Source organism: Misgurnus anguillicaudatus, chromosome 2 (assembly GCF_027580225.2).
Source record: "Misgurnus anguillicaudatus chromosome 2, ASM2758022v2, whole genome shotgun sequence".
Classification (NCBI taxonomy): domain Eukaryota; kingdom Metazoa; phylum Chordata; class Actinopteri; order Cypriniformes; family Cobitidae; genus Misgurnus; species Misgurnus anguillicaudatus.
Window position 1 is genome coordinate 24,178,027 of NC_073338.2, and position 17,227 is coordinate 24,195,253.

Below are 17,227 nucleotides of genomic sequence, written 5' to 3' on the forward strand. Positions count from 1 at the left end.
TTATCGGGAGCAGTATGCTAGCGGGAGCAATTCACTTTCAGTCTTTGTGCTAAGCTAAGCTAGCGGGGGCTGCGTCAGACAGTTACAGCACGCACAGAGATGAGAAAGGTATGTATGGACTTATCTAACTCTGGGGGATACGATGAATAAGCTAAATCCCCAAAATGTGGGCGTGTTCCTTTAACATAGACAACCAACTGATATAATAATAACATTTGGCCAGTGTTTTTTTTTTTTTGTGGATATGTTTACATTAATAAAACTAAGCAGTACCGTAAGGAAACAATACTTATAATCAGTGGTGGAAATGACTAAGAATCACTGGAGTGACCCTACCTGGGAAACAGTATATTTTATTGCCCCCCCCCTTCATTTCCAGCTCTGATTATACAGTTTGATTTTGTCATTACATTACACTCTAAAATTGCTGGGTTGTAGTTTATCCTGGGTTGTTTTAACTAATTCTTAGGTTAAATATAACCCAGCGGCTGCAGGGTTTATCTTTTTTGACCCAAAGGTGAAAATAGCCCAGCATTTTTTAGAGTGTACCATAAAAACTGGTGATTATAATGGTCCAGTCCATTAATTTGGGTTTTCAGATTTATAACCATGAAGCTATGGATATACCAAAAGCTGCAAGTTTAAAATGTTTAACAAGATGGCATGGTTTCTGAAAAAAAGATAAATACTTCTCCCCTACAGTCTGTTTGGGCGCAAATGGCACAATGGGCTCTAATACATCCCTAAAATTTTTTATAGTATACTATACCTTTCTAGAAGTCTTTAGTTACCAAAATATGTACCATCCAAAAAGTCTTTAGGACCAATCCAAAGCACTTGCATCAAGCTTGCCTTGCCATATCTTGCGAAAGAGTAAAAATTCTCAGGACATATCATACATATCTGCAAAATACCATTAAGTAACCATCCAATTAGTCACATTGTTTCCTCTTAGAGTATTAGAGATGCGGCTAAATGGAGTCTATCAGGGCCTGCGATGCTATCTGTGAAATGGGGGAGTCCTGCTGTGCAGTCTGTCTGTAGAAGGTCAAAATGATCTGGCCCTTTCACAGGGCTCATGTCACTCGCATCCAATCATCGATGTGAATAGGACCAAATGAGAGGTTTCATAAGCTCCTTCTGTCACTGCCATTCTTGTTCTTAGTTAGACTCAGCATGCATTTGATCATGGGGTGCCAAATTTACATCCGTGACATGAAAGGAGCTCATTTTCTTCCCATTCTTTCTATTCATTGCTGATTCATATTGTGGTATTCACTTTGGCTTGATGAGCTTTCTTTCTCAAGATGTCGCTTCATGCCATAAAAGTTATTTTAAAAAACTTCAACTACAACTCCTTAATTCACTCTCAGTTCAATCACAAATGGATTTTAATTAAAATAATTATTAACTCCACTAGATTTGTTGGTAACAACTTTCACACCGCTTTGCTTGTTTCGTTTATCTTTATCAACCTCGTTCTTAACGCAAAACCATTGGAGGAAGGAATTTTTCTTGCATTGCTCCATAGTTGTGAAATTTTTATTACCTGCTTGCTTCTATTAAAAATATTACCTCCCTCCCTTGAATGTTTTAAGAAACTATTCAAACACAACTTTAGGCTTTTAATATGTAATTATTTTTGTTTTGCCCTCTGTAACATGATGTAGAACGAAAGTATGAGAAAGTTGCATTACAAATAAAATTTTTACTATTATTATTATTACTACTATTAGTTATTATTTATTAAAAAACCTTATTCATAAATCATTCATGCATCTACAAGGTACAGCTTACTCTTAGAAACACATGAAACTCTAAATCATCATTAAGTTAGGAAATGCTTAACACAGAGTTTTGTTGACTAAATTAGTCACAAAATAATTGCCAATTAGTCTAATAAAATTATTGCTGTGTGCAAGAAGTATGCAACACTTCTATACAATGTCCTTTGCTTAACCCACTATTCTACAGTGCAACAGATACATATATACAAGTGTACAATCTTCTTCACACCTAACATTATTAACATGTTTGGAGGCATAAATGGCATAACATGTTTGGAAATAATGACAGCAGAGACATATTTTCTACATTATACAATGATAGCAATGATTAATAACTTTTTTTTACAAGTTTTTACAAGAATATTTTTTTTTCAAGAATATTTTAAGAAACCAGTCATTTTATGACTGCTATACTAAATAATCTCAGTCATAGTTACTGCTAACTGTTATGCAAGTTAGTGTCAGAGTTAAATATTAGTAAACTTAATATTTATTTCATACCTGAAAATACAGAACAGTATAACACATACATCTGTTGATTTTCTCAGCAACTATGCATAGACTTGACATGAGGTTTTCCTGAGATTTTTCCTCTAGTGCTTGAGACCTGACAGGTGAGGATGTAGTTTGTCTTACCTCCCTTAAACTCATCATCTCTCCTTTCTTCTTCCCTTTCCCTGCTTTGCACAAAACATTTCTGATGTACATCTACAGAAGCCAATAATGATCGAGTCAAAATAAGATTAGCATTATAATTTAGAAACTTACTTTAGTCTCGTCATGTTTTCACTCGCGTGGCGTCACCTTTTGAATGCGGTTGTGCGCGGATCGCAAAGACGCGCGCGGACATGGATACGCGCGTGCACGCGTCAATGCGACGGCTTCGTCGCTTTTACAAGCGTAAATTGGTGACTACATTGCATATAGATCCGTTTTTGCCGCGATTGTCTTTGTAAAGGGCACTTGGTATATAAATACATATTATGGTATATTATATACACCTTCAGAAAATAAATTATAAAATTGTATTTTTTATTACTGGGTTGATACTCTAAGGTTCTGTTTTGTACCTTTAGAGTTATATTAAAGGGATAGTTCACTTTAAAATGAAAATTCTGTGATCATTTACTCATCCTCATGTTGTTCTAAACCTGTATGAATTTCTTTTTTCTGATGAACACAAAAGAAGATATTTTAAGAAATGGTGGTAAACACACACAGCAGATAGTGACCATTGACTTCCATAGTTGGAAAAAATATTTTGGAAATATTGTGATAAATGTTGAAGAAAATATTTTGATAAATGATGGTAAGCACACAGTTGACGGTACCCAATAAATTCTATCATATTTTTTATTCTTACTATGGAAGTCTATGGTCACTCTCTGTTGTGTGTTTATCATCATTTGTCAAAATGCCTTCTTTTGTGTTCATTAAAAAAAAAAGAGAAATTCATACAGGTTTAGAACAACATGAGGATGAGTAAATGATGACAGAATTTTCATTTTAAAGTGAACTATCCCTTTAAACATAATACAATGTTGTACCTTTATGGGTATTACTGTACCTTAAGGATCTAATGTGTACCTTTAAAGGTACCTCTAACTTTTAAATAGTACAAAATTGATCCTTAAAGGTAAACAATAGGCCCTTGGGGTATAATGCGATAGAATATTTCAATTGACCTTTGAGGATACCTTCCTAGTGACAGAAAAATGACATTTTTAAACCTTTTAAACCTACGGACAGTGGTATCCTCTAAGGTTATAAAAAGATTAAGTTTAGTTAGAAATAACTTGAAGCTGTTATGGCACCTAGTGGTTGGAATGATCATCTACACATATGGTTGTGTACCAGTTGTATATTTTGATGGTGAGAAGACGATACGTTATCCACCTGCTGCATGATGAATGAAAGCAACCCTCGTTAAATCCTGTTTCACTTTTTTGCTTAAATTTTATTTCTATTTAAATAAAAATCCGAACCCTGAGTGACAAACATCAGAAAATTCAAATCAGTAAATTATGCACATTAAATTCATTAAAATTAAAACATGAAAGAAACATTTCTTAGTTCCTTGGTCTTAATTATTCAAGGTCTGATAAAACCCAACTAGTAAAAGCGAATCTTTTGCTCGCACTAAATTGTTGTTTCTCAGTGCAGCCAGCAGATGACAGCAGCTGAACATTACAACGAGGTCAAACGATGTATTGTTACAACATTCATCTGTTTATTTCAGGGGTTCTCAAAGTGGGCTCCGGGGACCCCTGGTGGTGCTCATTGCTTAGACATGCAATCCATTAAATAATTTGTTATGAATTAAATAATTGTGTTGTATTATTAACAATGATATAGGCTAGTTAAATATGGGACCATCTAAACCTTGTCAGTCTTGCTACTGTTAATTTTAAGATAATTTAAAAACTGTTGAGTCCAAAAATAATTTGAAGAATACAACCCTGTTAAAAACACACAAGTTGAATTAACATGATTCAGGAAAAAATGTGTTTTTTATCACGATGAAACAAGTGTAAAAATATTATTTAGGTAAGAATATCCTTAGTAGCCTAACTGAAGAATTTTAAGGGGGTCCTTATATTTTTTTCTGGCCGCAAAAAATGATTGAGAACCCCTGGTTGAATTTATGCAATTGCTTTTGGTATTCAACACATTCAAACAAGGTTTTCTGACACTTAATCCAAGGCTTAGTCCGTTTATCCATGACATATTGAAACATTTCTGAGCTATCAGAAAATGTACAAGCTGTAACTGGGGCGGTAACCTTTCAAAAAGTAAACATTTGTACCTAAAAGGTGCATATTTGTACATCAGGCTCTATAATAATACCTTACAGGTAAAAACCTATTTTCTGATAGTCGTAAAATCATTAACTGTACATCGACATCAAAGTCTGATTAACCATCAACAAGTGTTGTCTAGACATTTTTCAAGCAAAGCAGGCAATTCAACAACAGAAAAAACGCACATTTAGTAAGTTCAAGCAAAGCGCATTCTGCGCTCAGTTTTGACAATACATTATATAATGCTGCAATGCTGTGACATTTACTGCTCAGCTGGTATTGTGGTGTTAGCAGCTCAAAGGTCAAGTGTTTTTCAATACAGGAAACACACATACTGATAAACTCTAGGCTATAACTTGAATGCCTTTAAGTCGCTTTGGACAGCAGTTGCGTCTTATGCGTAACGCAGTAGTCCCTTTAAAAAGAGCGTCGATCAGAAAATTCACCAAACGCGTGACAGAAGATGTACAGGCGACAAAACAGAACAGCTATTATCTTCTATAAAATAATGCATACTACAACATCCTAAAAAATATCATTCAATACAAATTGAGTGAGTAAACTACGGATCATATCGGTATTCTCAACCTGCGCTTCAATACATAGCATCGCATTAGAATGAAGGTCAAAAGAAGATGAATCTCCGCCAGGATGAAGGACGTCGGTCTGATGTGTCAAGAAAAACGACGAATGGCTTGTTATTAGATGCACCGAAAAGCGTAAGGGCTTTAGCTTGAGGAAAGTATATACGGATCAGGATCAGTTCATGTTTTCCGAAATGTCCGCGTCCCATCCGTTCATCATCCCACGCTTGAGCATCTCTGAATCGCATCACAAACCCGAGCAGCGCTATGAGCAACTGAAATGAATAGTAGGTACACGCTTTTGAATGTCCTCTAAATGACTCCTCCTGTACTACTGGAGCTTTGAAGAGATCATGTGGCCAAACCCACTGGGTTGAGATAGGTACCGGCAGGGGATCTATATAAAGGGTGACATAGTTTGAAAGAACTGGCAGTTTACTGTTCCTCAGCATCCGGATCTCTTACAAGGAGGATATCTAAAAACACAAATAATCATGTCTCATTCCTGGGGTTATGGTGCACATGATGGTAAGAGTAATTTTACCAATGATAAATACATCTATTTGTCATTAATAATTGTTTAGAATGATTACTAAAGTCTAGCTGAAAGCTGTTCTGATACATTTATATACAGTACTCAAAACACATGCAGAAATGGTTTATTATTGTGATTTATTATTGTTTTCTGTATGGAAAACTTTTATTACACCATACAAGAAACCAACTAATACAAAAAGTCACAATAATAGTCTAAATAAGATTAATGGTAGCAATCTACATTTGCTGACCTTGAATTTGTACAGCTCAATGTAAACACGTTTTTTTTTTTTTTGGTCAAGGTACAGAACGTTTTCCTTTTTATCTTTTACTCTGTCATTACAGGGCCAGAAACGTGGGAGGAAAGCTTTCCCATTGCAAACGGACCCAGGCAATCTCCCATTGATATCGTACCCACCCAAGCACAACATGACCCTTCTCTGAAGAGAATTAGACTGAAGTACGATCCTGCTGCGGCTCAGAGCATCCTCAATAATGGCCATTCATTTCAAGTGGATTTCGCTGATGATGATGACAGCTCAAGTTATCACACTGCATTGCATGTAGCATAGATGTTAAATTTGACACTTTTATTAAGATTTTTTTTTTTTGAGTTACTAGACAGAATGCATAGGAATATCTATAGTCAGTTTATTTCATATATGCATTAGCTTTTAAACATTGATTTTTGCTTATTGGTTTTAAGGCTAATATGTGCTTTTTGCTTGTGCAAGTTCTTATTAGTATTCTCCTTTTGCACATTCAATGTAAATCAGGCTATGCGCATGATAATTTACTAAAATGAACTATGTCTTAAGCGGAGTATGTGAGAAATGTGTAGGCTACCATAGAGAGTCATGCTGATGTACAGCTCAGTCTCACTTTTTTCCTTATTCCTGCTGAAATGTGAGTAGTGAATGTGATTTCCTTCATCTGCCAGTGGCCATTTAAAGCCCTGTGTACTTCAATGCTAATGCATTCTATTATGGGAGAAAGAATAGAGGCACATATCAATGTTGTGGGCCGAGGCTGGTCAATGAGAGAACCATGTTCTGAATTTTAATTGCAATTCTAAAAGAGGACTCGCACAAGCTTGGAAGAGACTGCACTTTAGACAGAAATGTTTAAGTAGTTAACATTGCCCAATAGCAAATTGCATCAGCAGTCTAAAAAAATGGGAAGTAAATGATTTGACGGACAATGTGGGAAAAATGTTAATGTGACCTGATTTGCTTTATCGCTTTATTTATTGAATCAAGAAGGTTTTTGTAATGAATTGCAAATGAGTTAATTTATTGCTGTTATTAAAACTGAATGATTAAAATTGTGTGTGTGTGTGTGTGTGCTGTATAGCTCTGACTGGAGGCCCTATTACTGGAACATACAGGCTGAGACAGTTTCATTTCCACTGGGGATCCAGTGATGACAAGGGCTCAGAGCACACTATTGCTGGTACCAGGTTCCCCTGTGAGGTAATGAGTATCTCTCTCTCTCTGCCTGTCTGTTGTGGGATAGAGTATTTGCTTCCTGAAAAAAAAATTCAATTCAGTCTGGGATTATTCATACAGGACTGTATGTTCTGTATGTATGCAATTTATAATCATCCTCAATGTAAAAAAAATCCTTGTACTTACATTTTTTAAGTTTAATGAACTTAAATTTAAAATTATAGCAACTCTTCACTAGTAAATAAAGTAGGTCATCAATTTTAAGTTGTTTAAACTTAAAATTTAAGTGCAACAAGGACTTTTTTACAGTGTATTTCAATGTGCTGTGAGAAGCTAATGTATCACATTTCTTATCATGTCTGTTTCTTTCAAAAGCTTCATCTTGTTCACTGGAACACAAAGTACCCAAACTTCGCAGAAGCCGCGTCACAGCCTGATGGCCTTGCAGTGGTTGGAGTTTTTCTGAAGGTTAGGATTTCTGCCAAATGCATTTAATGAATTGCACAGAATCGTGATTTGAAATAACAGATATTTTGTGTGGGTCTGTTTACTAGATCGGTTCTGCCAATCCGAGTCTTCAGAAAGTTCTTGATGCCCTCGATGACATCCAAGCAAAGGTATTCATATTCTAGCTTGCTTGTCTCTCTTGTTGTTTTTAATTATTGCTGTATTAATTTCAGCCCTTTGCTGGAAGTCTTTAGTAAATGTATCTTTTTACTTCACAGGGCAACCAGACTACATTTGAAAACTTTGATCCTAAAACCTTGCTGCCTGCTTCTTTGGATTACTGGACTTATGATGGGTCTCTGACCACACCCCCTCTTTTGGAGAGCGTCACCTGGATTGTTCTGAAAGATCCCATCAGTGTTAGCCCTGTACAGGTATTTAATTATGCATTTAATACCCATCATTTTTAAGAGTGGGTGCTGTGTATTATTACAAGCTCTGTAAAGAGCTCTCAAATGTATTTTATTGTGAAAAAAAGCACATCTATTTACCAATCGGCGGCGTGTGGAACTGATTATATCCAATCAGTCATTGTTATAAAAGAGGACATTTAACACTCAAAGAGTTGATGAGTTAACTGCTTAGTATAATGGCACAAATTAGGTTTTACGTCACTTCTACTATGAAACTGGGAGGGTCGATCCACTATTGGTCTCTGCTTTAACTAGATTACATTATCTTAAGCCTTATTGCTTGCTTGAGTACCCGTATCATATTTAAGGTAGGCTTGTGGCTTTAAGATAGAAGACAACACCCACACATATAGTTTGTGAAGGAATAAACTAAGATCTGTATTGCTGTTCATTTTTTGTATTGGCCTGTTATTGTTTATGTAAATTTTTCTGAAGAAAACGGGAATTTATCATCATAAGGCAACATAATGGAAGTATTCTATGCATAGAGATGCATTTTTCACTTCTCATTTTAATAAGTGGTCAGATGAGAACAGACTACATAGTGTTACGCTATTACGCACTATGCTCCTTTTCCCATAGCTCACATGAACTAGATACGGTGTAGTTTTTTAATGTGCTTTCAAAGCAGAAACAGAAGTGGTGTAATTACTGTATGCGAATCGATTCTGGTTCTTGTTTCACTATCTCTAATAAATGATTCAGGCTGTCTAACCACTCTATTAACACGAAATCACCAAAATAATTGGTCCTGACATTTAAACTCCATTGATGCTATATTGTATTTATATAACAAGCAGTAAAGTACGAGAGGCTATGAAATAACTCATGCCTTACAAAAAGCCTTTCATTTTGGACTTTTTCACGATGCAGCATATACCTTTATTGATTTTATACAATGGTTACTACCAATGTGGTGGAAAGTTACTTTTAAAAGTAATGCATTACAATATTATGTTACTCCCCAAAAAAGTAACTAATTGCGTTACTTAGTTACTTCTCATGGAAAGTAATGCTTACATTACTTTTAAGTTACTTTTGCGTTACTTTTTTTACTTGGCTGAGGCTTGATCTCTTTCAGGCTTTGCAGGTGTTTTTATGACAAAGAAAATCTGCATTCAGAAACTGCAAATTTAGGAATAATTGACGACGGGCCATTGAATTATAAAAAAATAATGCTCACCCAACACCGCGGGACCAGAGTTAATTATTCCTCTTATACCACAGTTACCACAAACATCGCTCTGATGCCTATTTTTAAGACATTTGACAAGTTGGGTGTGCGGTTTACAGAAAAATAATCAACACTTATGGAACATTTCTCAGCCAATCAGGATTAAGCATTCAACAGGTCCGTGGTATAAGTTCAGTTTAATTCAGTAAATTTTTTTAATTAAATTAATTGAACTGAAAAGTAACTCGCATTACTTTTTTGTATATTTCGTGCAACTTTCATGCAAGTAAAATCACATTTTTTTTAAATGTCCAAAAGCGGTAATGTGGCTCTATTCAAACACACAGGGGCAGTTTCCCGGACAGGGATTAGACTAGTCCTAGACTAAAGTAAATGTAAGAGCTGTCCAAACTGAAAACAACTTGCACTGACATATCTTAAAATACAACAGTGCCCTTTGTTTTGCCTAAAAATGCACCCTAGTAATGTTTTAGTAAGGCATGTTTGTTAAAACTAGTTATATTTCCTAATTAAACTAAGGTCTAGTCCAGGCTTAAGCTAATCCCTGTCTGGGAAACCACCGCTTAGTATAATAAAGTCGCAATAAAATTGAAATTAAAAACTGTGAAATAAAAAAATTGAATTTGAAAAAAATAAAAAAATTAAATTGAAATTAAAATATGTGAGCTTTAAAACAATCACGTTCCATCATAATCTAACATTTAAAAACGCAGCGTTAAGGTGCTTCAGTGATCACAAAATCATTGGGTGCAGCTGTCATAGATTTGACTGAACGAAAACAAATGCCATTTTTTGCAACATTATTGTTATAATATGACAGTTTATTAAAGGGGCCATGGCACAAGAGTTTTTTAAGATGTCAATTAAAACGTTGGTGTCCCCAGAGCACATATGTAAAGTTTTAGCTCAAAATACCATATAAATAATTTATTATAGCATGTTAAACTTGCCACTTTGTAGGTGTGTGCAAAAATGTGCCGTTTTGGGTGTGTTCTTTAAAATGCAAAATGAGCTGATGAAATTCAAACCATTAATAATTGGTGGTTTGTTGCAATTAAAACTCAATTGTGCTTTTCTCTGCACTAAATGGCAGTGCCGTGGTTGGATAGTGCAGATTAAGGGGAGGACTTATTATAATAAGAGCTCCTTATGACATCATAAGGACAGCCAAATTTCAACGACCTATTTTTTATGTGCTTGTAGAGAATGGTTTACCAAAACTAAGTTACTGGGTTGATCTTTTTCACATTTTCTAGGTTGATATAAGCACTGGGGAACCCCCATAGCACTTAAACATGGAAAAAGTCAGATTTTCATGCCATGGGCCCTTTAAACAACACTCTTTTTGTATGTTATAGTACTGTAGCTGACATACTGTATGAACAACCAGTCAAGTAATTTCGATCTCACAAACAGTTGTTGGTTTATTTCTAGTATACATGCAAGTCCGATGTTATTTTTACTACTGATATATTGAGTACGTTAGTGAGATGTTTAAGACTTATCTAAGACTCATTTATCATCTTAACGGATTAATTACAAAGAAACTGGTTTATAAGAGTCATTTCACAAGTCAAGGTAAAAAAAAAACAGTTCACAAGGCTGAAGTCAGATACACTGCAGACGTTCAAGAGCCTTTTGTGAAACCACAGATCGTTCTTTTTTTTTTATTCTCTACTCCCAGCCCTAGCTGTCATTGCTTTGGTTCCTATTCATCACCCTTCTATGATGTAGGCAGTGCTGGAAGTCTCTGGAGAGTATTTTTATCTTCAGCGGTTAGTCAGACTGTTCAAACGGCTGTACAGGGATTGCACTATGAATGAACATGGAGATAAATATAGTAAACATAGGCTGTAATAAGACTCAGCACTGCTGCCAACAACAAACTAAACAGTGCATTCAAAAATAAAACTGTCCGTCTGTTTCTCTTTAGATGGCTAAGTTCCGTAGCCTGTTGTTCACGGATGAAGAAGAAGCACCTTGCTGCATGGTTGACAATTATAGACCACCACAACCTCTCAAGGGACGCAAAGTCCGCGCGTCCTTCAAGTAAATAGCACAACCCCGCCACCTCACCCCCTGCATGCCTGTGCATTAATCACGACGTTCCTGTTTCTGGCTACTATTCATTAACATTCCCAGTGGAAATCTGAAACTTTATAGTGTTTGTGACCCTGGACCACAAACCTGTCATAAGTAGCACAGGTATATTTGTAGCAAAAGCCAAAAATACATTGTGTGGGTCAAAATGATAAATTCTTCTTTTATGCCAAAAATCATTAGGATATTATGTAAAGATCATGTTCCATGAAGATATTTTGTAAATTTCCTGCTGTAAATATATCAAAATTTGATTTTGATGCAATTGCAAAACATTTGTTCAGATTCTAGATTTTCAAATTGTTGGATTTCGGCCAAATATTGTTCTATTATACATAATTATACATCAATGGAAAGCTTATTTATCCAGCTTTCAGATTATTAAAAAAATGACCCTTATGACTGGTTTTGTGGTACAGGGTCACATGGACCACATGATCTCAGGCCCTTTACAATAAGATAATGTAGAATAAAAAAACAAGAAAGTTGGTTATAAAGTTCTTGGGATATTTGAAAGATGAAAACAGACACTACTGTGTATTATTATTATTTTGTAAAATATTATATATTTTTAAGAAAATGTCTCTATAGTTTTTAAATTTAAATTAACAGTCAGACGACATGAAAAGTATAATTTTGCCTAAAAGTTTATTCTGATTTCTTGAACGTCTCGGAAACAGTGATCATTAATGCGCATTTAACTGCAATAGAAAAATCTCTCAGGATCGTGTCAGATTACTTTTCTAACATCTAACATTTATCTAATTCTGATCACAGGTGATCATTTTAATCCAGTCCTTTATATCAGTCAGGTATATCAGTCCTGCTTTGAAGATTTATTATAGCACATATTATAGATTATTCAATAGGAAATGCATTGTGGGACATTTTTGACATAATTGTTCCATCTGGGTTTATGGTGATGGGTATATTTATCATTTGTGTTGAGTAAATGTATAAAATACCTTTCAGGAAACACAAAATGACAGTGACATCATTATGTTTAATAGCAAAATGATCTTACTGTCGATATGTGTTATCTAGAAGGCGATTTAAATATTTAAATGAATTTAAAGGGAATAAAGTTGTAATGTTTTCTAAGAATGTTGTATGAATGATGTCTTGCTGTTTGTATGATGATATAAGCCTATATTTTTAATAATCAGAAGTTTAATGACTAGTAATGCATACGAATAACAAAGTCTGCAAATTAGTCATGTGATAGGAATTGTATGAGCAATAAATAAATATATATATTTTAACCAACAACATACTGCCTGTGATCGTTTCCTTTCCACAGCACAATATTTTTTTCACTGTTTTACAGAAAATGATGTTAATGTTGACTTTAATATACGATTGAATTGTAACTTCAATCATAGGATGTTTCACATGTTCCATCCTCTTTATTCTTATATGAACAAGTATACAGCCCAAATCCAGTAGTGGTAGTCATCCTCTAAATGTATAGACCGTAACCTGGAGTAGCTAGCACCTGTAATCCAATAGCATTTTGGGATAACAACAGATTCTGTGTAGTAATAAAATCCTGACTATTGAGGCTTCAAGATTCAATATCTGCCAGCCACTATGATTTGTGTCCACTGTGTGGTCTGTTATCATGGTGAAATAATGAGGTCATTACCCAGAGATACTGTCACAGAGGCTCAGAGAGTCCTTTATCTTAAAACTTGGCACTTCACCATAGATGAGCAAAGTTTTGAGTGCTGGTCAGCCTCTCATTAACACATGGCCAATGCTTTTTGTTTGTGTCCAGCCTTACTTATGCATCTCTTGTTGGCTGCTCACTTTGACTACTGTCCTGGTTATACGTTGTCATGAATATCTTAAATATGGGAAGCAGCAATATGAAGGCGACAATGACAATGCACATGCTTTTCTGATAAAGATTCACATTCTTGTTAAGACTTTATTCTAAAAATGATATTAACATGTTTCACAGTTTTCATGGATTATTTTAGTGTTTTGTTGTACACTAAATGCACAAGAAATGAAAGCTGCTTGTGTACTGTAAATAATCAAGCTTAGGGGCTGAAGTACATCTAACATTTATTACTCCCCATCCATAGCTTTATGCTCCTGCATGTGTAGCTCAATGGTATTGCATTAGCAGCGCAAAGGTCAGGGGTTTGCATGCAGGAAACACTTGTATTGGACTGCAAGTCGCTTTGGATAAAAGATGGCTATGCCAAATGCATATATGTAAAAGTGAATACAATCAGTAAAGTTGGTCGCTGTAAAGGAGGACAGAGGGTGACAAAATGGGACGGTAAACATTTTTTTTTTAGAAAGAAAGTTGACAGAAGAGCTCAGCAAACACACAAAGGAGAATGGATGTAGAGAAAAGGTGAGCAAAAGAGGGAGAGGGAGGGATGGTCAGAAGATCTGCAGATAAAATGGCATTAAGATAAGCTGTTTAATTCATTTTCCTTTTAATTTCAATTTGCATATGTGCTAGGTGCAATGTGTAACTAATATAAGGATCTCTTGACAGAAATGCAATATAATTTACATAACTATAATCAGTGGTGTATAAAGACCTTACATAACAGTAATAAACTTGTTTTATTACCTTACAATGAGCTGTTTTTATTTACATACACCGCAGGTCCCCTTACATGGAAGTCGGCTTCATGTTTCTACAGCAGCCCCATAGACAAACTGTTATACAGAGCGCGTTTCGTCCATACGTTGTCTCAGACGACGACATATTTGTCCTGTGGCGTCTACCATATGCGTTTTAAAATTGAGGGGTGAGCTGTTGCTTGCATTTGCAATCTCACCACTAGATGCCGCTTAAATTTACACACATTGTGCCATATTAAATAGGTTGTACGGTGTACATTAGCAATAATGTCATAGACTACATGCTGTAACCATCTAGATATTTGCAATTTCATTGTCTTGGAGAAATGGTATTGCAGCATTGTGTTTATGATTATTACAATTATTTCTGCCTTTTGACCACACCATGCCTAGGCAAACCACAGTGGCACATTGTAATTCCAAAAGCAGACCTCTGTTGTATAAAAGCCCCAATGCATTATTTATTTAAAAGAAAATGCTCACACAAAACAATCTAACAGTTCACTGGGATTATAAATGTAAACGGTAGCAGTTTATTCTGTCAAATGCATTATTGTTTTATACATATAGGTGAAAAAATAAGGAAAGTAAAAGAAAGAAAGAAAGAAAGAAAGAAAGAAAGAAAGAAAGAAAGAAAGAAATAGAATTAAAAAAAGATTGACTAAATCATTGGAAAACTTTTTAATTATCTTAATAGTTCTGCTATAGACAGCACATCATTGGGCTGCTATAGGGAACTGTGGGTGAGTGCACCAGAAGAAAGCCTCTTTATCCGAACAATAAAAGCATTGAAGACAGGATTTCAGGAGACAGATCAGTTTCATTACACATTGGATTATGAAGCACCACCATCTGAGAACTGAAAACTTCAGATTGAGTTTACTATCACCTTACCAGTTTCATGACCAGCAGAAAACAGGGTCACATTCTGTGTGCTTTTAATCTTTCTTATTGTTTATTCTTCTTTAACTCTTTTGTTTACTATGCATTTTGTAGGTGCTGATCAACTAATCTGTTAAAAAAAGCTTTTTCTCAAATGACAAATCAGCAAAAATTCTATTATAAGGTATGCTCATATAATCTTCTGAATAGATTACACAGCAGGCTCAAATCTCTATTTTGACAATGGTCACATTGTATAAAATAGGTATTACACAGTTAATGATTAAAAGTGTCCCTATTTTGAAAGTCAAAAAGTAAAGGTTTACATATTTGCATAATATTAGGTTTACATTACTGTTTGTTTGCTGCAGCTGCCATATGTATGTGACGCATGGTGTGTGTCGTAATAGGTAATTGCAAGTTTAGGAAACCGCAAAGCTCATGTCTGTTACGGAGAAGATAAGAGTGCGGGAACAGTGTGATTAGCAGGGTGGGTCACTTTAAGTCTTTTCTTGCAACCCTAGAACAGCCACATAATCGACAAAACATCACATTGTGTTATTGCTAGAACCCACAATGTTATTACCCATGTAATAATTAAAATGCAGATGTTTATTCTATATATAGATATTCGCTTGATTAGATTATTACAAATTACAAATACATTTAACGCAATGTCTCTCAAAATGCCAATGCAACAATAAACCCATCAAATTTTTAATTCATGTTCACAATGATAATGAGTCTCCATTCAGGGATGTTATAAATCTTAGCCGTAAAACAGCACTTAAAGCATTGCTTTTAAAGTGAGTTTAACATTTAATGGGCCAAGTTGCAGAGTGATATTTACCTCCATCACTGCTGATGATTCTCCAACAACGTGCACAACAAGCTGCAACTTCTTCGGCTTTGCCTTGATACTGTGTATACACCAATAATATGCACGTGGACACTGCCTACTAGCAATCTGCACTTTGTGTACATCAACGCAAACAACGATGCAAAAGTATAAAAGTATAAAACTGAAGTCAAACAGGGTGCAGAATGACAGAAAAATAACAACATCAATGAAGGAGAGGACATGATGCTTAGTTTGTTGGTTCTGGAAGAAGAAGAAATAGAGAAGGTGGTATCTGCAACTACTGAATCAGAAAATAACGTGGGATGGCAAATTCATAAATCACCAATATTTAACTAAGTATTATAACGTTGGCATTGCCTTTACTTGTTATGTTGTAATGTATGACTTTGTACACCATTTCAACACCAGTTCTTCTATACTTGTGTGAAAAAAAGGAAAGAAAGAAGTATGCAAACACGACATTGTTAAAACACAATAAAGTACACAACAGAAAAATTTAAATAACTATAAAAAGATAAAAGATTAAAATCAAATAAAAATAAAGGTGACATAATATATCTAGACACACACAAACTCAGAATACATTATGTAAAAAAAGTCCTATATAGTTTTACTTTAGTCCTATTTATTTAGACAATGCACTCCTCTTTTTGCAATTTAAAGGTCATGTTCTTCTTGATCCCATTTTTTAAACTTTAGTTATTGTGTAATGTTGCTGTAATAGCATAAATAATACCTGCAAAATGATAAAGCTCAAAGTTCACTGCCAGGCGATACATTTTCTTTAAAAGAATTCACTTTTCAAGGACTACAGTGAACAGCTGGTTTGGACTACAGTCCTTTACTTCCTCGATATATGATGTCAATAAAAGAGTTTTTGACTAAACTCCGCCCACAGGAATAAGTCAGTCACCAGCTAAGCTCTAAACGGTTCTGCTAAGCTAAGCTGCTGTCCAATCACAACACACTAAACAAACTACACAATCAGAACTTGTAACATATTTCTGAAGGAGCAACATTAGAAAAAGGAAGACATCAGCACTATAGGGTTAAGTAAATTGTGTCAAAAATACCACGTTTTTTTACACATAAAACATGAATACATGTTATATTGTGCACTGTAAGCACAATCAAAGCTTCAAAAACACAGGTAGAACGGGACCTTTAAAGAGAACTTGGGAGATCTCCAAATAGGCATCTGCTTTTTCCCGGTTTGACATTTAGCTAGGGACCTCATGCTTCTTTGAAATAGGTGGTGAGGGAAGCAGTTGAATTTCATTTTGTAGGTTGAGATGCTATTAGGGAAGGTGGTAAGTAAGAAGATGTGGACAGGGAAGTGAGCTCCATATTGCTGGTACTATAGATGGGCCCAGAGTAAGGTTAAGCATGATAAGAGGGTTGGTCTGATCACTGCACTTGTTCGTCTTAAAAACAATAAAATAAAATAAAAAAACAATAAAGAAAAAAGAATCAGAAATGCACAGTACCACCAGCAAAGCGCCAG

The 17,227-nt window shown here is 35.1% G+C and overlaps 1 protein-coding gene across 1 annotated transcript; it reads left to right on the forward strand.

Moving 5' to 3' along the window:
* Positions 1-4,923: 4,923 nt before the first annotated feature.
* Positions 4,924-12,641, forward strand: cahz (carbonic anhydrase). Its single transcript, XM_055202064.2, has 7 exons — positions 4,924-5,700; positions 6,055-6,252; positions 7,063-7,181; positions 7,533-7,625; positions 7,712-7,774; positions 7,883-8,038; positions 11,206-12,641. The coding sequence occupies exons 1-7, from the start codon at positions 5,667-5,669 to the stop codon at positions 11,323-11,325; spliced, it is 783 nt and encodes a 260-aa protein (XP_055058039.2). The 5' UTR covers positions 4,924-5,666; the 3' UTR covers positions 11,326-12,641.
* Positions 12,642-17,227: the final 4,586 nt, after the last annotated feature.